We start from the raw sequence: 24,115 nt of genomic DNA, 5'->3' as shown, positions 1-24,115 counted from the left end.
AAATGTATTTCATATGCTGTAAACCTAGTTCATAGTTGTTAGTTTCCTTTAATGCCAAACAAACACATACCAATCGTTGGTTAGAAGGCGATCGCCGAATTCGTCCTCGCTTTCTCCCGTGTCGCTGGCTGTCGTGTCGTTTTCGTCGGTTTCGCTTGCATACGGTTCAAACCGATATGGCTCTATAGCTTCAGTTTCTTCTTCAATTTCGTTTTCGCTACCTGCCTCCACACTACAACCATCCGTTTCAATACATGCGTAATCTGTTGAATCGCTTAAACCGCTGAAATCCGAGTCTGAATCCGAGCTAATGTCGCTATAATTTGCTGTTCTATCCGCCATGTTTGTTTGTATTGGCATCACTGTGTGACGTCACAGGAAAATGAACGGGTGTTTATAACGATGGTTAAAATCAGGAACTTTGAAGCTTTTTTTAGGGATATTGCGTGATGGGTAAAATTTTGAAAAAAAGTTCGAAAAATAAAATAAGCCACTGGGAACTGATTTGTAATGGTTTTAACCCTTCTGAAATTGTGATAATGTTCCCCTTTAAGTACTTCTGATTCTGATGCTTCCTCAAATTTGACATGACTTCTAACGCCGATTTCCGGATTTTAATCAATTAAAAATACGCTGCAACTAGGGGTGTAACGGTACGTGTATTTGTATTGAACCGTTTCAGTACGGGGGTTTCGGTTCGGTGGTGTGCCAAACGAGTTTCCACACGGACATATTAAGTAGCGTAACGCACATTGTGTAAACAATGCACACCGAGGCACAACACACGCATGCTAGCAGCTACCGAGCTGGGATAGACTGACCATACGTCCTCTTTTCACCGGACATGTCCTCTTTTGTGCAGCTGTCCTGGCGGAGTTTCTTAAATGCCTCAAATGTCCGGCATTTTGAGTTAGGGTTGAGTGTATTTTCAATGTACGTTCAGGGTTAAGAAGGGGTTAAAAACAAAACAAAGTGTGCGCGCAGCAGCATTCGTGAGGGAGGGGCAGAGACAGAGAGCGAGAGAGTTATAATAAACGCACATGCGTCGCCAGGCTCTGCTTTTTATCCATAGATTTATCACATTTAATTTTTTATTATCTATAGCAGGGGTGTCAAAAGTGTGCCCCGGAGGCCATTTGCGGCCCACAGCTAATGTTTTAAAGGCCCACGGCACATTCTAAAAATACTATTAAAATAAACAAAAACATAACAAAAGTGAAATAAAAAAGCTTAAAAGGTTAAATGTAATTTAGAAAAAATTGCAATGTTGACTAATAAAACAAAGCTGTTTTTTTTTCTTTCAAACTGTCATTGCTCAAAACATAATATTGAATCAAAATCAATGTTATTATGAAGTATTGACCTATCCAAGGTTCCGATTACTTCATATTAAATATTCCACTAAAAAAAATATTTTTGGTGGAAGATTTTGCAAATTTCCTCCGCCGGGTGGCGGGGCTCTCCCTTAGAGATAGGGTGAGAAGCTCTGCCATCCAGGGGGAGCTCAAAGTAAAGCCACTGCTCCTCCACATCGAGAGGAGCCAGATGAGGTGGTTCGGGCATCTGGTCAGGATGCCACCCGAACGCCTCCCTCGGGAGGTGTTTAGGGCACGTCCAACCGGTAGGAGGCCACGGGGAAGACCCAGGACACGTTGGGAAGACTATGTCTTCCGGCTGGCCTGGGAACGCCTCGGGATCCCCCAGGAGGAGCTGGACTAAGTGGCTGGGGAGAGGAAAGTCTGGGCTTCCCTGCTTAGGCTGCTGCCCCCGCGACCCGACCAAGCGCAAGAAGATGGATTTTGCAAATTTGGTAAATAACTAACCTAAAAAATTTATATTTTGTTGTTTTCTTACTGTACCGAAAATGAACCGAACCGTGACCTCTAAACCGAGGTACGTACCGAACCGACATTTTTGTGTACAGTTCCCTAGCTGCAACTGTGAAACCTGTCTATTCTGTTTTTCTTTGTTTCAATGATACAAACCTTTTTTTATTTTCTTTTTTTTTTTTTAAATGGGGTAAATATTTAAAAAGTTGTGACATTTTTAACAAATGGGTCACACCTGTTTACCATGAATTGATTAACGCTGCAAGACTTTTGACAAAAACAAGAAAGTTTGATCATATTACACCCATACTGGCTCACCTGCACTGGCTTCCTGTGCACTTAAGATGTGACTTTAAGGGTGTACTACTACTTTAAGATGTTACTTGTTTCATGTAAATCAATTATATTTTAAAATTTCACACAGATACATACATCATTTAAATACATTATTTAAACTTTAAAAACCCTTTTCAAAATATTTCAATTAAGTCTTACCTTCCACATTTATGTGATGTACTGCAACATGAATTGTTACATAAAACAAGTGAATTATTACCACCGTTACTTTGGCTAGTTCGCCAGGTACTTGACGCCACTTCGGTGAGGGGTCGACAAATGACTGACACACGGGGAAAGTTAGACACTTTTTTTTGTCACATTGTAGGTAATAAATGTGATTCCAATTGAAAATAACATGTCATTTACTTCAGGACAATGTCGACCAAAAGAACATTACTTACTTACCTTGTCGACTTCCGAACTTTTTCGCGCCACACACCGCAGCTTTTCCGGTTTTTCTTCTTCTTGCTTTGTGGAGACTTCCGCTTTTCTTCTTCTTTTTTTTAATTTTTTTAAACCTTTATTTATAAATTTCAACAATTACAAATAGACGAGAAATAATAATCAAAATAAGTACAAAAACAGTAGAAATTCCGCTTTTCTTCTTCGTGAACTTTATTATGGAGGTGGAGGCTCGATGAATGATACCAACCTTACCGACACCACGGTAGTAGCTGACAGTTATGTTCATTTTCATAAATATGCGTTTTTGTCGTGTTGTGCAAATATATTGTCTAAACTCACAGACTAAGTGATTAAACATAAGAAGGCTTAGGGGCCTAGCAGACAAATAATTTAAATTTAGATTTTATTTACTGATTTCACACGACTGACTTTATTTTTGCTCAATTGAGTGAAATAATTTCAATATTTTGTCCATATAATTACATTGTCTAATAGTGTTATTTGGATGCATTATCACAAATACGTTGATAAGAAATGATCAACGTATCTCCCCTATCATTTATTTTGATTATAATATTGATCAATACATTTAAGGAACAATTAAAAATTTAGTCCGGGTTTTTCAGAAATGTTAGGTAAAAAGTATCGTATGGGCAATACTGTCCCTGTATTTACTTGGTTTTGGATGGATACCAAATTTTGCGGTGTCTCCCACCATAGCCATCTTACAAGTAGACGCAGCAATAGCTGCTGTGACGCGAGAAATTGGGCCGCCATCTTGAAGTGGTGATGAGGAGCCGACGAGCAGCCTAAACTGACAGTTGACAGGTAGAAAACAAAGATGCCGGGCTGGTGTTTAGTGTTTTCCTGCTCAAATGAGCGGACTGTTGAAAATAGGAATCGGGGGATTACTTTTCAAAGTAAGATTTAACACAAACAAGAGTATGACCATAATAGAATTGCTTGTCAATGAAATTGATTACATTTAAAAATGTCATACTTGAATAACATAAAGTTGAAATAAATGATGAAGATAACGATTGTAAACTAGACAATCAGATGGACAGTGGCTATACAGTATTATACAAGTCTAAATTTAGTCTAGCTTCAAGTAACAATATTCAAATACTAACATTGTTGGGTAAAACAGAATTTGGTTTTATTCTGAATCCAGTTAAACAGATTGGTGGTTTTAGCTGATTGAAAGACATACAGGTGTTTATATGTTTAATTTGGCAGGCACTTTTATCCAAAGCGACATACATAAAAAATACATATAAAAAAATCACAGTAAGTGTTATAATTTAAGGGAAGAATGTAATATAAAATATCAATACAAAGTGTCAGGACAGAATAAACTCGCTGCTGCTGCAGCAACAGAGATACAGTCTATAAGATATATAGATATCTAATGTAGTCATACATTGTTTATGTAGGACATACGCATGTATATATAACCTAATCATATTGTTTCTTCAACTTAAAAATAGCTGACCGTTTTTTCACCCTTCTCTGGGATTATATTCCCAGTTTTGATCTCGGACGTCTGGTCACTTATAGCATATAAGAATATTCTATTACTGTTAAGCTAACTATGAATAATAAAACACGCCAAAACATGTGTCCTTTATCATAGCTACACATATGACAAAAAAAACGTGTGAAAATCAGTGGTATTCAGTGAGGTAAAATGAATTAAATGCGCCGACAGTTCGTTGCTCCTGCCAAATGAATTGCATGAGTGGAGCGGATCACCACTCCAAGATGGCGGCCCCACGTCTCGTCAGCGCCAGTAGACAGTAGTGTTCCATGCTGCGTCTACTTATAAGATGTCTATGGGCAAAACTGTCCCTGTATTTACTTGGTTTTGGATGGGTATCAAATTTTGCGGTATCTCCCACCCCTCATGTGTAAGGTTGGCAGGCGTTTTACTGGCGCCACCTGTTGGGGTGGAGTGTGGCCAGCAGGTGAACCAATATTAGCAAAAATACAAGTATCGAATTAAAATGTTCAATATAAAATGGTCTTTTCTTTTATTTAAGTGAAGTCATGTGCAAAAGGTAAACATGGTAGTCTTGCAGCCACACAACAGCTAAGCACACAGTAGCACACAAGCTAGACATACAGTGTGAAACATTTGTTAACATAAACAAGTATCAAATTATTATATTCGCATTTTACTTACCGGTACATATACAAAGTCCCCAAAGCAGAAGCCTGTTAGAAAGTATCTAGTAACAAACGTGTCCACATCATTCAACTTACTGCGTCGAGGGCTTAATGTAATGAATTATTGTGGTCACTAGTTGTGGCAAAAAAACAAAACAATTACCACTCCACTTCAGTTTAAAGACAGTATAAGTCCATTTCAGACAGTAAATAATAAATAGGTTGTGTTTTTTCTGACTGCCATTGCGGACTACTTTTACTTGATCAAACCTGTTTTAATATTTCACACTCCAAAGCAATAAAAATATGTATGATTTGTGCTGATATCGTATTGGGTCAATAACGGTATTGGCCAATACTGAAGGCTTCAACATCGGTATCAAAGTGAAAGAGGGACACCCCTAATTTAAACACTATATAAAATGGAAGCCCGTTTCCGCCACTAAAAAAATAAATTAATACCCCAATGGTAAATCATGATTATGAGAACGTCAATATATGAGATTAAAAAGTCAAAACTTGGAGATAAAAATTATAATAATCATGACTTTGTATCTCATATTTTAGATTTTTTTTAGCTCATAATTTCGACTTTGTAGCTCATAGTTTTAACTTTAACTCATTATTTCACCATTTTATCTCATCATTTCGAGTTTTTATCTCACAATGTCGACTTTCATATCTTTTCATTTCAACTTTTTATCTAATAAGTATGACTTTTTATCTCTTAATTTTGACTCTTTATCTCATCATTTCAACTCTCTAAACTCATAATTTTGAGTTTCTCTCTTTATTATGACTTACCGTATCTAATTTCGATTTTAACTCTTAATTTTGACTTCATCTCATAATTCCGCCTTTTATGTTAATTTTAACTTTTATCTCATAATTTTGACTTTATCTCATAATTGTAACTTTATCTCATAATTCTGAATTATGTCCTAATTGTGACTTTTTATCTCATAATTGTGATTATTAATCTCATAATTTCCACTTTAACTCATAATATCAATTTTATCTCATAATTCCGTTTGTTAATTTTAACTTTTTGTATCATAATTTAGACTTTTTAGCTCATAATTATGACTTCACCTCACAATTTTGACTTTTTATCTCACAATTTTGACTTTTCTCATAATTGTGACTTTTTATCTCGTAATTGTGACTTTTTATCTCGTAATTGTGACTTTATCTCATAATTTTGCCTTTTTATCTCATAATTGTGACTTTTTATCTCATAATTGTGACTTTTTATCTCATAATTGTGACTTTTTACTACATAACTGACTTTTTAACTAATTAATTTTGTGACTTTTTAGCTCATAATTTAGACTTTTTAGCTCATAATTATGACTTTACCCTCATAATTTTGACTTTTTATCTCATCATTGTGACTTTTATCTCATAATTGTGAGTTTCTATCTCACAATTTTGACTTTTTAATCTCATAATTGTGACTTTTTATCTCATAATTGTGACTTTTTATCTCATAATTGTGACTTTTTATCTCATAATTGTGACTTATCTCATAATTTTGCCTTTTTATCTCATAATTTTGCCTTTTTATCTCATAATTGTGACTTTTTATCTCACAATTGTGACTTTTTATCTCACAATTGTGACTTTTATCTCATAATTGTGACTTTTTATCTCATAATTGTGACTTTTTATCTCATAATTTTGCCTTTTTATCTCATAATTGTGACTTTTTATCTCATAACTGACTTTTTATCTCATAACTGACTTTTTATCTCATAAAGGACCTTGATCAGTTCCTGGCTTACACAAAAGTTGAATATTATTCATTACAAATGGTAATGAAATCTTTCATTTGACAGTATCAGTTGACTGTTGAAAAAAGAATACATATTCACGTATCGTGTATGTTTCCGTGCTGCTAATTTTGTCTACTCTTCACCGCTCTTTTGGTTTTTGAGGCCTCGTCGAGTCCACCCGCTTGGTCCTCCGCTGGGTTGGATCCGGGCAGGAGCTGCGCCCCGTCGTCCTTGTCGCTCTGGGCCGGCATGACCCGCAGCCAGTGCTGGTAGTAACCACGGAAACCGTCGATCTGCACCAGGTAGTTGTTGCGGGACTTGTACTGGGGTAGAGTAAGACCTTGGCCGTTATTGATGGGAACGTAACGATGGGCGACAGGTGACGTCGCGCGCTGTCCTTACCTGGTCGTAGTTGGGAGGGTACTGTGCGGCAAATTCCAGCTGTTTGATAATGACCTCGTTAGGCCACACCTCCAGGGTACGCATGCATTTCAGCAGCGTTTTGAGGTAAATGTAATCCAGCCGACGACTCGCCTGGCCAATCAGGGCGGAAAACACGTGGACGTTGGGCCTTAATCCTGCCTCCTATGAAAAAACACAACTTTTTTGAAAATGTTTTTTACTAAAACGTTCTTTTCTATATTTCTGTCTTGAAAAGCGATCGCTTTACATAATAACCATGTCTTCATCATATCGAACGATTTTCCTGAAAAGTATGATCGCCATTGACGATTAATGCTTTTTAATGCCCATCACAAACCACCACCTTTCGGACTGACATTGTTTTTAGTAGGGATGTCCGATAAAATCGGCCGATAAATGCTTTAAAATGTAATATTGGAAATTATCGGTATCAGTTTCAAAATTATCGGTATCGGTTTGAAAAAGTCAAATTTTGACTTTTTAAAAAACCGCTGTGTACACGGACGTAGGGAGAAGTACAGAGCGCCAATAAACCTTAAAGGCACTGCCTTTGTGTGCCGGCCCAGTCACATAATATAAATAAATAATGGGTTATACTTGTATAACGCTTTTCTACCTTCAAGGTACTCAAAGCGCTTTGACAGTATTTCCACATTCACCCATTCACACACACATTCACACACTGATGGCGGGAGCTGCCATGCAAGGCGCTAACCAGCAGCCATCAGGAGCAAGGGGTGAAGTGTCTTGCCCAAGGACACAACGGACGTGACTAGGATGGTAGAAGGTGGGGATTGAACCCTAGTAACAACCAGCAACCCCCCGATTGCTTGCACGGCCACTCTACCAACTTCGCCACGCCGTAATATCTACAACTTTTCACACACACAAGTGAATGCAAAGCATACTTGGTAAACAGCCATACAGGTCACACTGAGGGTGGCCGTATAAACAACTTTAACACTGTTACAAATATGCGCCACACTGTGAACCCACACCAAACAAGAATGACAAACACATTTCGGGAGAACATCCGCACCGTAACACAACATAAACACAACAGAACAAATACCCAGAAACCCTTGCAGCACTAACTCTTCCTGGACATTACAATATACACCCCCCGCTACCCCCTATCATAAAATATGGCAATATCGCGAAATGATCAAGTATGACACATAGAATGGACCTGCTATCCCCGTTTAAATAAGAAAATCGCATTTCAGTAGGCCTTTAAGCTAATAACCACATCCATTACAGCAAGTAAACCCAATTTATGTATCTTAAGTATCATTATCGATTATGGTTACACATCGGGAGCAAGCCAAGCTAATGGCACATTTTTATTTTCTCAAAATCTTTTTTTGTTTGTTTGTTTTTATCCATGTTTACAAACTCAGGGAATAAATCCCTGGAGTTTGAAGGCGAACACCAACCCCACCCCACGCCTTCACCACCGCTTTTATTCCCCTTAGGGGCGATGGACGGCTGAGAAGCGCTTATACAGCAGCAGCCTGCCTCCGTAGCTCCCACTCCCTCCCAACTGTTGCAAGTTTTGTTGATTCTATGTAACTTGTTTATTATGTGTGCTATGGCTATGAGTTTTTTTTATTTGGCCTCAGTCTGGACCCCCTCCCGGGAGTCCAGCCTTTGACTGAATATTGTTTTACTCTCCCCCTCACCCTCCAAAACCTTTACCTGTTTTTTTAACCTTTTTTTGTAAGGGGCGCCGGAAGTTGGCAGACCCGTCAGCGATCCTTTTTCTGTCTCCCTGTAATGTTTGTCTGATCTTGAATGGGATTGTGCTGAAAATCTTAATTTTCCCTCGGGGATTAATAAAGTACTTCTAAATCTGAATCAGTTTTTGCTTTGGTTTAGTTATTGTGTACTATTTACTTTGTTTTGCTCACATAAATGCATGTGATAAAAGAGAATAAGGAACCAGTTAAAACCATTTAAGGCCCAAGCTGTTTGTTTACATGCTTTTTTTTATTTCTCTTTGCTATTTGGGCTTATTGGACCCTAATTAGAATAAAAACTAAGAATCATCTTTTGATATGATGTACTTAGTCCATACGTAACAAACGTGTACTTCATGTTTAGTGACATGCTAATTCTTATTTTTACACTTTTCTTTCCAAATTCCATTGTATGTTATACTCTTCTGACACCACCAGATGGCAGTACAAGTGTCCACATAAGCGGCCATAAGACCCCAATTCAGTAGTGTACACAATTTTGGATTTAAAAGCTAAAAGGTGCTGTCCACACATGTGGCCACTAAGGCCTTAAGGGGTAATATTGTGCTGACAGTTTCAAACTGCCAACAGTAGTCACCATAAATAAATCGAAACTTTTACAGTTAGTAGATGTGATTGGTATCGGTTGATCTCACTCATGGATGATCGGAACCGATACGCTATCCAAGTCATGTGTTATACTCGGCACGTTCTCCCTCTCCAGTGTTTGTAAAATGGCTTTAAAAAAGTAATTAATGATATATATACTCGTTATTTTGACAAAAAAAGGTAACTTAATTAGTAATGAAATTACTCTTTAATAAACGTAATTAGTTACTAAGAAAGTAATCGTTTGGCATATGCAGTTGGAAGACGTCTCATGAAAGCAGAGTGTGTGTGTGCCTTTAAAAGGCGGTGCCTGTTAGAATAGAATAGAATTGAATGGACTTTATTGTCATTATATATGCATATAACGAGATTAAGGACTCCAACTTAAGGTGCGGCAGTGGGAACAAATATGGGATAAAAATAAATTACACAAGAGGTAATAAAGATAAAACTAAGTATTGAAATAACAGACTACTATCCACTGTTGCTTAGTGATGTGTGACGTCAGCGAGAGAGCCAGCCAGAGCAGCATTAGCGCAGTTGTGTTTGTCAGCTGTGTTGAATTTTTTCACTGGATTGTGTTAGCGCTAGTTGATAAAGACATTGAATGTGCTTCAACGGCTATAGTCTCCTTGTCCACCAACAGAGCATTGTTTGGATTGAAAGCTTGTCACTTCGATCACCGATTTGTGGTTCATTATCCCCACGTAGTAGTAGTATTATTATTATTATAGAGGTTTATTTGAAATAGGGACAGATACAAAAACATAGACATCTGAAACAGTTATCCAATGTATGCATCATAGTGTTTGTAGCCAAAGCTAATTTACAACACTTCCCAAAAACAACAACACAGATCCAACATCATTAAAATAGGAACATAAAAAATAGAATAAGGCAAAGATGAGTCGATAATAATGATAATAGAAATAATACAAAGTGCAAACTAGATAAAAGCCAATAATAATAATAACACAGACAAAGTGCAGAATAGATAAAAACCAATTAGTAAAAATTAGTAAAAACTAAACATGGGAACACAATTGTTGCTCAACTAGTCATAATTTTGTTTGTTTTTTGAAAATGACAAGTGCAGGTATACTTTTCAAAGTGTCAGGTAGAGAGTTCTATAGTTGTGCTCCTTTTATTGAAAAGGCAGTCTGGGCAAAAGATGTTCTACGGAATGGAACGCAACAGTTGCCTTTTGACATTGCTCGGGTGGTAGATCTGGTACCACTTTGCAGTCTTGTAATTGCCTTGCAGAGCAATTGGGGAGCAGAGTTATCCAAGCATTTAAAAAGCAGTTTGACTGTGTGTAACAAAATAAAATTGGTAAAACTTAAAATATTCTATTTGGTTCAAATTTGGCAATGATGATATCGTATACTCTTCTTGTCTAGAACTTTCAAGGCGCGGTATATAAAGACGCTCAATGGTCTTGATTGATGACTGGAGTGCCTGGGACCATGTAGTGAAGCCATAAGATATGTGTGTAAGAATCATTGAATTCATAAAAGTAAAAGCACAGCTGAGAGTTAAGCAGTTTCTTATAATCTTAAAACAGCCTAGGTTTGCCTTCAGGGTTTTACACATTTTCTTAAAGTGACTTTTAAAATTCAGCTGATAGTCTATGATTATGCCCAAATATTTGACTTCAGGTACTTGTTCAATGAGCTCCTCATTAATTTTTATATTCAGGTTTGTTTGAGGTAGCTTTTTTATGGAGAAACGGACAGAGTTCGTCTTTTTAGTGTTTAGGGTTGAACAGGATGATGCCAGTCAAGATGCTATTTTGTCTAATTTAGCATTTAACTAGTAGTAGTAGTAGTAGTACCGTATTTTTCGGAGTATAAGTCGCACCGGAGTATAAGTCGCACCTGCCGAAAAAGGAATAAAAAAGGGAAAAAACATACATAAGTCGCACTGGAGCCCGGCCAAACTATGAAAAAAACTGCGACTTATAGTCCGAAAAATACGGTAGTAGTCGTAGTGCTTATTGTTTGCTGTGTGATGTTGCCTCCTTCTATTTGATACCAAGTTCATGTTAGTGTGGTTGTTGCTACCATTCGTAAAAAGTTACTTCCTGCATTGAACTTTCTCTGCTTCTTACGTTGTCTTGTTGACGTACAACCACATCAAAAGTAGCGTGCCACGTTACATCAAGCGTCTCAGTAACAACGACGTAACATACAGAAAAGTAATTGTTTAAATTACTCGTTACTAATGAAAGTACTAGTATATAATAATAACGCCGTTATTCCGAGCACTTCTTACCTTCATGTCTTGGAGCAGCTGAAGACCGTCTTTCTGTCGACGGCAGGCCAGGGCGAGGCTTCCGAACGTCTGCACGTCCACGCTCACGTTGCGCTGCTGCATCACAGCCAACACGGCCTGGAAAGACAGACGCTCGTTCAGTGCCAACTCATACATGAATTGATTAACGTGGACCCCGACTTAAACAAGTTGAAAAACGTATTCGGGTGTTACCATTTAGTGGTCAATTATACGGAATATGTACTGTACTGTGTAAACTGTACTGGTTCATATAATGTGTTCTCTTCCTTTGCAATCTACTAATAAAAGTTTCAATCAATCAATCCAAGCAGGCCTCCGTGGAGCAGGCAGCAGCGAGCGGGCACTGGGAACAAAAACTAGTCCTTCGAAAGTGCTCTACCATGAATTGATTAACTTGGACCCCGACTTAAACAAATTGAAAAACGTATTGGGGTGTTACCATTTAGTGGTCAATTGTACAGAATATGTACTGTACTGTGCAATCTACTAATACAAGTTTCAATCAATCAATGATCAGCGTGCTAGCTGCTAGCTAGGGATCAGCATGCTAGCTGCTTTTTTGGGGAAATGAGCAGTATCACCACGTGGAGAGTTCATCGAAGTGCAGTAATCACTAAGTTTTACGATAATTAGCATTTGGAAGGGTAATACTAACAGTCCTGAATATTACAGCGGTTTATCTTTAATAGCAATAATTGTTACATGCCTAGTGTGCAGCGTGTTATTAAAACTCTGTACACTAGATGGCAGTGTTTACGGCAAATTAGACTATGACATCACTGACCCCCCTTTCCCAGCCAAACAAACTGTATATGTGGGTGAAGTAAAGTGAAGTGAATTATATTTATATAGCGCTTTTCTCTAGTGCTCAAAGCACTTTACATAGTGAGCGTGTGTGTGTGTGTGTGTGTGTGTGCGCGCACTGCAAAAACTGAAATCTAAGTAAGATTAAATATCTCAAATAAGGGTGATATTTGCGTATTTTCTGTCTGATAAGGTAATTCTTCTCACTAAGCAGATTTTACGTTAGAGTGTTTTACTTGTTTAAAGGGTTTTGGTCCTAAATGATCTCAGTAAGATATTACAGCTTGTAGCTGAGATTTTATGACTTATATTGAGTAAAACATGCTTGGTACTAGAATATCAACTGTTGCAAAGCTGTGTCATCAACACTCACAAGTATAAAACTATTTTTTTAAAGAAATAATTTCTTATTTCAAGCATGAAAAAAAAATCACGACTTTGACATAATTTTGTCTCATAATTAAAACGGATGGACTTTGCTGTTTTATTTTCAATGAAACAATAGAAAATACATACTCATATAGTAGTACAGTTGGCACAGTCCAGCAAACTGACAGTTAATATTTAAACATTTAACATGTGACATTTCTAACAATTTTGAACAGAAATAGTTCATGCACATTCAGATGAATTCTTCAAAATTAAAATTAAACATTTTTTGGCCGGGGGCCGGGCTGTGTATATGCGCACTAATTGACTGAAAGAGCACGCACTTGGCGCGATGATGTCATGTTATCGATGGAAAAATGCATTTTTAGACCATATGATTTGCCTGAGCGGCTAGGAGACCCCGAGAGTAACAAGCGGTTGTCTTGTTGCCTTCCATTAAGAACAATAAATTAGTTTTTAGTATAAGTTTGCTGGTTTCAAGAAATGTAATGCCGAGCGCATATCATTATGTCAAGATAATGACATTTACTTAATTTAAGAATATTTTTTAAACAAAAAGGGCTCATATTTTTTTTTCTACCAAGAAAAGTGCACTTGTTATAAGTGTGAATATACTTATTTTAAGGTATTTTGGGTTCATTGAAGTTAGCTAATTTTACTTGTTTTGGAATGTCTTGACAAGCCAAATTTTCTTGTTCTATTGACAGACAATTTTGCTCAGCTCAAATAAATACCCCTAATTTTTTTTTTTCTTCTTGTTTTTGAACACTGACTTTTTGCAGTGTGTGTGTGTGTGTGTGTGTGTGTGTGTGTGTACCTTAGCTCCTTCCAGGTCTGCAGCTCTGGCGGCCCTACGAATGGCCGAGTTGTAAAAGGCGGCGTCCGGCTTGACGTGATGCCGCTTGGCGACCTTTAAGAGTGCCTCCAAAGACCTGACGCCGGGCTCCATGGTGTCCGCCAGCAGTGTCAATGTCCGAATGTTCGGTTTGAGCCCGTTTGCCGCCATCTTGTCCAGGAAACCTTCGCCTCCGCCGAGCAGAGCGAGTCTATCGGCGGGTCCGTCCACGCTGCCGAAGGAGATGGAGCCGTACCCCGTCCCCTCCAGGAGGTCCAGCAGGTTAGGGGCGGAGCCAACCGGCATCAGCCCGGTTTCGTCGGGCCTGGACGGCACCAAAGAGTTCTGTGTCTGGTGGGAATGCTCGCCGCCGCCTTGGGCATCAGCCGGGACAAACAGCTCCCGCTCCAGGAGGTCCACATCAACCTGAGCTTTACCGGACTTTTGTCCTTGCACATGTGGTCCAAGCAGGATGCTGGAGGCCAGCGCGGCGTCGCCCATCCCGCAATCTCTGGCGGTCCTCAAGAGCAGGGTGTAGTTGTTGGAGTCGGGAACGATCCCGGACTTGAGCATCTGGCGCCAAACCTGGACAAAAACAAAACATACTAATTCCCCGTATACCTTGAATTTAACCAAAAACTGGTCCAAATTCTGAAAGTGATCTTCTTTTGCCTCTCAATCAATATTTATGTTTCACTAATATTGGCCTATACTGATACGATATCAGCAGGAATCATACTTATTTGATTATTTTGTAGTGCGGAATGTTAATAAAAGTTTAATCAATGAAATGAGTCAAACAGAAAACAATAATAGATATGAAAAACACTAACCTATTTATTATAAATGGATTTAGGCTGTCTTTAAGTTGAAGTGAAAATGGTACACTGCAAAAACTGAAATCTAAGTAAGATTAAATATCTCATATAAGGGTGATATTTTCTTATTTTCTGTCTGATAAGATCATTCTTCTCAATAAGCAGATTTTATGTTAGAGTGTTTTACTTGTTTTACGGGTTTTGGTCCTAAATTATCTCAGTAAGACATTACAGCTTGTTGCTGAGATTTTATGAGCTAAATTGAGTAAAACATGCTTGAAACTAGAATATCAACTGTTGCAAAGCTGTGTCATCAACACTCACAAGTATAAAACTACTTTTTTAAAGTAATCATTTCTTATTTCAAGTATGTTAAAAAAAAATCATGACTTTGACACAATTGTGTCTCATATTAAAACAGATGACAGCCAAATGGACTTTGCTGTTTTATTTTTAATGAAACAATAGAAAATATGTACTCATATAGTAGTGCAGTTGTTATTAGTGAGAATATACTTATTTTAAGGTATTTTGGGGTTAATTGAGGTTAGCTAATTTGACTTGTTTTGGAAAGTCTTGACAAGCCAAATTTTCTTGTTCTATTGGCAGATAATTTTGCTTAGTTCAAATAAAATACCCCTCATTTTTGTATTTTTTTTTCTTGTTTTTGAACACTGGCTTTTTGTAGTGTAACTGTTTTTCATTCAATTCATTTAGTTAAGCCAATGCCAAAAATCTGTCTTTTTTTTTTACAAATACAACAGAACTACATCAGCAGATACAACATACACACATATGATACCAGTGTTTAGTATTAAAACATAAATATTATTTGACGAAGCAGATAGTAAAAACCACTGCTAAAGCTCCATTCATTAAAAAAAATACTCTCAATGTCAATAATTTTCCCAAAATATGTTGTCACATCTGACATGGCATTTATTTGAGTTCTTGTGAGAAAATTCTTCCCCGGTCTGCTCAGTTCATTCGCCCCTGCCTTGGAGACTTTGTACGTGTCAGTAATATGCAACTCTAATTATTTGATTCTTGTATAAACTGACAAATGTGCTGTTTTACACTGCGATATTGTCCAGTTAAGGACACTTATTACAAAACCCAAAACTAGTGAAGTTGGCACGTTGTGTAAATGGTAAATAAAAACAGAATACAATGATTTGCAAATCCTTTTCAACTTATATTCAATTGAATAGACTGCAAAGACAAGATATTTAATGTTCCAACTGAGAAACATCTTTTTTTTTGTTGCAAATAATCATTAACTTAGAATGGCAGCAACACATTGCAAAAAAGTTGTCACAGGGGCATGTTTACCACTGTGTTACATGGCCTTTCCTTTTAACAACACGTGGCTTGGCATTGTCTTGCTGAAATAAGCAGGAGCGTCCATAATAACATCGCTTGGATGGCCACATATGTTGCTCCAAAACCTGTATGTACCTTTCAGCATTAATGGTGCCTTCACAGATGTGTAAGTTACCCATGCCTTGGGCACTAATACACCCCCATACCATCACAGATGCTGGCTTTTCAACTTTGCGCTTAGAACAATCCGAAAGATTATTTTCCTCTTTGGTCCGGAGGACATGACGTCCACAGTTTCCAAAAACAATTTGAAATGTGGACTCGTCAGACCACAGAACACTTTTCCACTTTGCATCAGTCTATCTTAGATGAGCTCAGGCCCAGCGAAGCCGGCGGTGTTTCTGGGTGTTGTTGATAAATGGCTTTCGCTTTGCATAGTAGCGTTTTAACTTGCACTTACAGATGAAGCGACAAACTGTGGTTACTGACAGTGGTTTTCTAAAGCGTTCCTGAGCCCATATGGTGATATCCTTTACACACGGATGTCTCTTTTTGAGACAGTACCGCCTCAGGGATCGAAAGTCATGGGCATTCAATGTTAGTTTTTAGCATTGCCGCTTACGTGCAGTGATTTCTCCAGATTTTCTGAACCTTTTGATGATATTACGGACCGTAGATGGTGGAATCCCTAAATTCCTTGCAATAGCTGGTTGAGAAATGTTGTTCTTAAACTGTTCGACAATTTGCTCACGCATTTGTTGACAAAGTGGTGACCCTCGCCCCATCCTTGTTTGTGAATGACTGAACATTTTATGGAAGCTGCTTTTCTACCCAATCATGGCACCCACCTGTTCCCAGTTAGCCTGTTCACCTGTGGGATGTTCCAAATAAGTGTTTGATGAGCATTCCTCAACTTTTTCAGTCTTTTTTGCCACTGGTACCAGCTTTTTTTAAACATGTTGCAGGCATCAAATTCCAAATGAGCTAATATTTGCAAAAAATACAGTTTGCAATCTTTGCAGTCTATTGAATTGAATATAGGTTAAAAAGGATTTGCAAATCATTGTATTTTGTTTTTATTTACCATTTACACAACGTGCCAACTTCACTGGTTTTGTATTTGATACTTGTTTATATTGACAAATGTGCTGTTTTACACAGCAAGTGTCCAGTTAAGGACACTTGTTACGTATGTCTAGCTTGTGTGCTATTGTGTGCTCAGCTGTTGTGTAGCTGCTAGCTCCTAGTAGCTTGCCATGTTTACCTTTTGTAAATGACTTGACTAAAATAGAAGGCTTATTGGAGGACATTTAGATGCTAAATGGCTTTGGATAATTAAACACGCTGCAGGACTGCTGATTTTTTGCCAGATTAACATCTGATATGAATTATCGAATGATAATTAATATTGCTCCACCTTTTCATACTGATATTGATTACTAATAACAAAAGGAGGGTTTGCAGTTTGACTGTGGAACAGATTAATTCTATTTCCAACTTTCGAGGAGGAACAGACCTGCAAAGCGAGTCTGAAGCCCAAGTCCTTGTCCTTCAGGCATCCCATCAGCAAGTAGTGAAAGGTCTCCTGTGTGACGGAGTGGCCGTTCTGCAGCATCTCCTGGGAGCACACACACAAGTCGGCACAGACAGGAAGAACGCCACGTTTTCTCTCACACACACACACACACACACACACACACACACACACACACACACACACACACACACACACACACACACACACACACACACACACACACACACACACACACACACACACACACACACACACACACACACACACACACACACACACACACACACACACACACACACACACACACACACACACACGTCTCACCCTCAGCGTGTGCAGGCAGGCCTGCAGGTGGTTGCATACGGCATGCGTCTTGAGTAGGGCGTGGTACGTGATGGTGCTCAAAGCGTGGTTCTTGCGGCGCAGCTCCTGCTCCAAATTGAGCGCCTGCTGGAGGCCGGCCTTCTTGTAGGGCGACTCTGCGCAGGCGTTGAAGAGTGCCGTGTAGGTGGCGTCCGACGCCTCCAGACCACGTTTCTTCATCTGGAACAGTTACATAGCTATATGTCAGGACCATTCCACCAGGAGTGTTAGGGATCTACTACAAAACCACTACTCAGAGATCCTCTATATGACAGGAGTGCTCTGCTGTGTTTAAATAATGTACCTACTGCAAAAACGCTAGTCAAAGATCCACTATATGAACGGAGCTCACCGCTGTTTTTAAGGGCCTAATGCAAAACTCTAGTCAAAGATCCTCTAGATCAGTGGTCTCCAACCACCGGTCTGGGGACCGGTACCGGTTCGTGACACATTTGCTACCGGGCCGCAGAGAAACAAATAATTTATAAAGGACTGAATTTTCTCCGACTTAACTTTGGTCTGTCCCACTGGACCAGGGATGTTTTCATTGAGGGCCACACTGCAGTCATTAGAGGGCTGCTTGTAACAGTAAATAATAAATGAATTTGCCTATGAATTTAAATATTAAAAAAAAAAAATTCTTACATAAAGAGTAAAAAAAATCTAGGGATTTTTACCACAGTTTAGAAATACAGTACCGCTGTTTAATTTCATTTTGGCAACTTGGCTGCCAGTTTTTTACCATAATAAAATGTGGTGCCATAAAAATCAACCGTGGATTTTACAGTAAAAGAAAAAAACTGACAGCTCAGTTGACAGAATTTTACTGTAAAAAAACAAACATTAAGGATCTCCTGCAAAAACGCAGGTTATAGATCCTCCATACAACAGGAGTATGATGCTGTTTTTAAGGATCTACTGCAAAAACACAGGTCCAAGATTGTCTATACGACAGGAGTACTACGCTGTTTTGAAGGATTTACTGCAAAACGCAGGTTAAACAACAGAATTACTATGCTGTTTTGAAGGATCTACTGCAAAATACAGGTCCGAGATCTTCTATACGACAGGGGTACTATGGTGTTTCTAAGGATCTACTACAAAATGCAGGTCCAATATCCTCTATACGACAGGATTACTATGCTGTTTAAGGATCTACTGCTAAACCCAGGTTAAAGATCTTCTATACAGCAGGAGTATTATGCTATTTTTAAGGATCTACTGCAAAAACACAGGTCCAAGATTGTCTATACGACAGGAATACTATGCTGTTTTGAAGGATTTACTGCAAAACGCAGGTTAAAGATCCTCAATACGACAGGAGTACTATGCTGTTTTTAAGGATCTACTGCAAAACGCAGGTCAAAGATCCTCTATATAACAGGAGTACTACACTGTTTTAAGGACAAATGGATGGACTGTAAAAACGCAGGTCCAAGATCCTCTATACGACAGGATTACTATGCTGTTTTGAAAGATATACTGCAAAAAATAGGTTAAAGATCCTCTATACAACAGGAGTATTATGCTGTTTTTAAGGATCTACTGCAAAAACGCAGGTCAAAGATCCTCTATACCAGTGGTCCCCAACCACCGGGAAATGTAATAAAAACTCTTTTTTTAATTAAATCAACATAAAAAACACAAGATACACTTACAATTAGTGCACTAACCCAAAAACCTCCCTCCCCCATTTACACAAAAGGGTTGTTTCTTTCTGTTATTAATATTCTGGTTCCTACATTATATATCAATATATATCAATACAGTCTGCAGGGATACAGTCCGTAAGCACACATGATTGTATTTTTTTTTTATGACAAACAAAAAACAGCTAATAATAATTGCAAACCAGTAACTTAGTCTGCAATTTATGTGTTGTTGTTGAGTGTCGGTGCTGAGTAACCGTGTAGTACTCTTCCATGTCAGTAGGTGGCAGTGTGCAGGTAAAAAGGTGTCTAATGCTTAAACCAAAAATAAACAAAAGGTGAGTGCCCCTAAGAAAAGGCATTGAAGGTTAGGGAAGGCTATGAAACTGCTACAGGAAAATACTAAAAAAAGAGAAAAAGCCACCAAAATAGGAGCGCAAGACAAGAACTAAAACATGACACGCAGGAAAACGGCAAAAACATCAAAATAAGTCACGGTGTGATGTGACAGGTGGTGACAGTACACCTACTTTGAGACAAGAGCTATAGTGATGCATGCTTAGTTATGGTTTAAAGTCATATCCAACAATTGCGACAAGGACTTTTTACTGTCAACTGAGTTTTGTTTTTTAATGATTTCTGCTGGTGGTGTGCCTCTGCATTTTTCCAACGCAAAAAAGGTGCCTTGGCTCAAAAAAGGTTGAAAAACACTGTTCTATACGACAGGGGTACTATGCGGTTTCTAAGGATCTACTACAAAAACGCTGGTAGCTCCCAGGTTTTGAGTGGAAATGGTGAAGTCCTTGAAGTCAAGGTTCAGCAGATAGAGGTGAAAGACGTGTGTGTTGTTTCCTCACGTCGTTGTAGAGCTTGAAGGCCTTCTTGAGTTGTCCAGCACGTCCGCATCCTCCAATGAGGACGCTGTAGTTGTATTCCTCCGGCTGGAGTCTCTCCGCCAGCAGCATGTCTCTGCTGAACATCTCCAAGGCCTCCTGCAGCTGAGAGCATATTTTTGCTTCAACAATGACGTCACAATATGTTTGGTGTATAAACCACGCCAACCTTTCCTGCTTTAATCAGCTTCTTGCATTGTAGGAAGTACCAGTAGGTGGTATTTCTCCTCCCGACGCTCTCCAGCGGCTTCCGCTCCTCGTCTTCTACGTACCGCAAGTTAAACATTTCCGGGCTGCTTTTCTTGAAAATCCTCCTGGCGGGTATGTCCGTGGAATAAGTCCCAAACTTGTCATTTTCGTCGGAAACTGAGGGCTCCTCCTGCCACCGGACGTGTGGCTTCCGTGAGGCCGGCGGGAGAACCGCCATGGCCGCGGGTGGCGAAGACGAACACCGCGGGGCCGCGAGTTTGTTGACCGCTGGCGAGAGGAACTTAGCAGCCCCGACCGATACTCTTGTCCCATTTCGAGCGCACAAACTTGCAATTGATAGTAGCATGATGTAAAACGACTCGTTACAAACTACTTAATTAATCATATTTAAAGACATTTTGGTTATAATGACAAACACGGGTGTGCTCGTGTTACGAACGCCGCCATGTTTGATGATGCAGAACCATAAAAGACATTAGTAGACGATCAGGAACGAACATTAGCAAACATTTGTCTGGGGAAAAGCTCGGACAAAACTGACAGTATGTGTCGTAAAACAAAACAAGTGTTGGTTATTAACTATTATTTCTCTTTACAAAACCCTCAGATGCTTCAATTTAAATGTTCAAACGAATCGACTCTACTATCATTCGATTGGTATGTCTGCGCCTATGAGAGATGGGATTTATGGCTCTTTAAAGGGAACCGGATCTTGTGGAGTCGTTCTTTGAAAAGAGTCGTTGTTTAAAAAGAACCGTTCAAAAGACTGGCTTGTTATTATCATTATTTTTTTGCTGCTTTTTTAGCAACATAATAATTACTGGTACCGTTATAGGATAAAATGTAGGTCCGTATAATTTTAGTTTACACAAATATTACTCTATTGGTGAGAAATATTCTGAAATATTGGCAATAATTGTATTTTTTTGTTTGTTTTTACTGTAAATATTTATTGAGGTGGTCCCCTGTCCCCACGCTTTGACAGCGATATCATTATTTGTAACTTTCCCTAACCTTAACAACTTTGTAGCATTTTAATAATACAAACCACGTTAAACCCAGATTCCGATCCAACAAATGTCTTAACTCATTCTCCTTCTATGCCACATCAATATGGAATGCACTCCCAACACGTGTAAAAGACAGTGCAGCTCTACCCTCCTTCAAAACCGCACTTAAAGAACACCTCCAGGCAACTTCAACCCATACTTGCCAACCTTGAGACCTCCAATTTCGGGAGGTGGGGGGGGGGGCGTGGTTGGGGGCGTGGTTAAGAGGGGAGGAATATATTTACAGCTAGAATTCACCAAGTCCATCCATCCATTCATTTTCTACCGCTTATTCCCTTTTGGGGTCGCGAGGGGTGCTGGAGCCTATCTCAGCTTCAATCGGGCGGAAGGCGGGGTACACCCTGGACAAGTCGCCACCTCATCGCAGGGCCCACACAGATAGACAGACAACATTCACACTCACATTCACACACTAGGGCCAATTTAGTGTTGCCAATCAACCTATCCCCAGGTGCATGTCTTTGGAGGTGGGAGGAAGCCGGAGTACCCGGAGGGAACCCACGCAGTCACGGGGAGGACATGCAAACTCCACACAGAAAGATCCCGAGCCCGGGATTGAACCCAAGACTACTCAGGACCTTCGTATTCTGAGGCAGATCACTGACCCCTCTGCCACTGTGCTGCCCTAAGTCACCAAGTCAAGTATTTCATATATATATATATATATATATATATATATATATATATATATATATATATATATATATATATATATATATATATCCTGAAAATATGCAAACAAAACTGTATTTAGATAATTGATACTTCAAACTTGCATAAATAAATCTTAAGGAATACAACATAACCTGGCTTCTGAGAGCTTCAAAATGTAATGAATAAAATGCTAAAGTTGTTGATAAACAAGCAATTATTTTAATAATTAAATATGGTCATTTTAAATGAATATATTATGATAATTTAAAATTAATTGTTTCAAATGTTTATTTTAATGTATAATTCTATGGCTGGATGTAATAAGGAGTCAGAAAAAATACAAATAAAAATACAATTAATTTTGATGTTTTTAGCAAAATATAGTAAACTTTTTTTTTTTTTTTAATTAATAAATATATTTATTTTTAGGTAAGATAAACATAATAATTCAATTTATCTCTAGTCTGGATGATTTAGTTCTTGTCACCTGTTGTCCTCCCGTCTCTTCCCCAAGGATGGCTCCATGAGCTGGGCAAACGCCTGGAGATGCCCTACGTCAACAACACGGTCGGCGGCCCGTCGGTGCGCAGCTCGTACATCGCCGCCCTCTACTTCACCCTCAGCAGTCGGCTTTGGCAACGTGTGCGCCAACACGGACGCCGAGAAGATCTTCTCCATCTGCACCATGCTCATCGGCGGTATGCCGGACGCCTTGTATGGAATAACGTGATTGGGCAGGCACGCTGTTTATATCGTGGGAAAGCGGACGTGAATAAAGGTTGTCCTCACTCAGGTCCGCATAGAGCTGGAGGGGGCGTGGCCTCTAGCTCCGCCTGAAAATCGGTAGATTTTCGGGAGAAAATTTGTCCCGGGAGGTTTTCGGGAGAGGCACTGAATTTCGGGAGTCTCCCGGAAAATCTGGGAGGGTTGGCAAGTATGCTTCAACCCTTGACTAACACCCTCCCCCCTCCACATCCCACCTGTAAATAATCAAATGTAAATAATCAAACATTTCTCTTATGATGCAATTGTTGATGACTGAAGTGTTGATATCAACCAAACCTAACCCCCCCGCCCCCTCCATCCACATCCTACACCCCGGATTGTAAATAATGTAAATAATTCAATGTACATACTCTGATGATTATCTTGTGTGATGACTGTATTATGATGATAGTATATATCTGTATCATAAATCAATTTAAGTGGACCCTGACTTAAACAAGTTGAAAAACCTATTCGAGTGTTACCATTTAGTGGTCAATTGTAAGGAATATGTACTGTACTGTGCAATCTACTAATAAAAGTTTCAATCAATCAATCAAAAAAACAGTTATAGGATAAGATGTAGGTCCGTATAATTTTAAATTTACACAAATATTACTGTATTGGTAAGAAATATTCTGAAATATTGGCAATAATTGTATTTTTTTGTTTGTTTTTACTGTAAATAAATGTTAGTACAACACTTAGAACCTTTAGCATATCAGGATGTGGAATTAAATTATGGAATGGATAAAGTAAAGAAGTTAAACATTGTACTGATATGATCCAGTTTAAGAGGTTGTTCAAATTAATGGTGCTTACAAAGTACAAAGAAGAAGAATTATGAGAAATACTTTCAACCTTATTGAAAATAAGATAATCTTCATCTCAGTATGTTAATAATGACTGACTTAATTGATTACATATTACAAAACTGTTGTATTACACATTCACGGATGTCATTTTACTATAAAAAGGTCAGTAAATGATTCTACATATTTGTAAACGCTCTGAAGTGGGAAAGGGGTAGGATTAAATAAGCTTTGCTTCTTCCTACTCCCTTTCGGACATGATGTAAAGAGAAATGATATGAAATTGTGTGATGTATTATGCTGTAAGTGTGTTCATGTTTGAAAGAAAGAAAATATTTATTGAGGCGATCCCCTGTCCCCAAGCTTTGACAGCGGTATAATTATTTGTAATTTTCCCTAACCTGAATAA

The 24,115-nt window shown here is 38.7% G+C and overlaps 2 protein-coding genes across 5 annotated transcripts in view; both read right to left on the bottom strand.

Moving 5' to 3' along the window:
* The window catches only part of LOC133622035 (uncharacterized), a 38,755-nt gene extending 36,057 nt beyond the window's left edge, over positions 1-2,698 (bottom strand). For 2 of the 4 annotated variants that reach the window (XM_061984569.1, XM_061984566.1), the window contains exon 1: positions 2,574-2,698. The gene's annotated coding sequence lies outside the window, so the exon portion shown is untranslated. Of the gene's footprint in view, positions 1-2,324; positions 2,508-2,569 lie in introns of those variants that run through there. The other 2 variants (XM_061984567.1, XM_061984568.2) reach the window with 2 other exon arrangements.
* A 1,884-nt stretch (positions 2,699-4,582) lies between these two features.
* Positions 4,583-20,991, bottom strand: ptcd1 (pentatricopeptide repeat domain 1). The gene is made up of 8 exons (XM_061984200.1): positions 20,365-20,991; positions 20,160-20,300; positions 17,615-17,833; positions 17,270-17,371; positions 13,595-14,197; positions 11,563-11,679; positions 6,920-7,102; positions 4,583-6,840 (listed from the first exon to the last, which is right to left on the bottom strand). The coding sequence occupies exons 1-8, from the start codon at positions 20,749-20,751 to the stop codon at positions 6,640-6,642; spliced, it is 1,953 nt and encodes a 650-aa protein (XP_061840184.1). The 5' UTR covers positions 20,752-20,991; the 3' UTR covers positions 4,583-6,639.
* Between the last annotated feature and the right edge of the window lie 3,124 nt (positions 20,992-24,115).

Source organism: Nerophis lumbriciformis, linkage group LG25 (genome assembly GCF_033978685.3).
Source record: "Nerophis lumbriciformis linkage group LG25, RoL_Nlum_v2.1, whole genome shotgun sequence".
NCBI classification, from domain to species: Eukaryota; Metazoa; Chordata; class Actinopteri; order Syngnathiformes; family Syngnathidae; genus Nerophis; species Nerophis lumbriciformis.
This window is presented reverse-complemented; position numbering and strand designations above follow the sequence as displayed.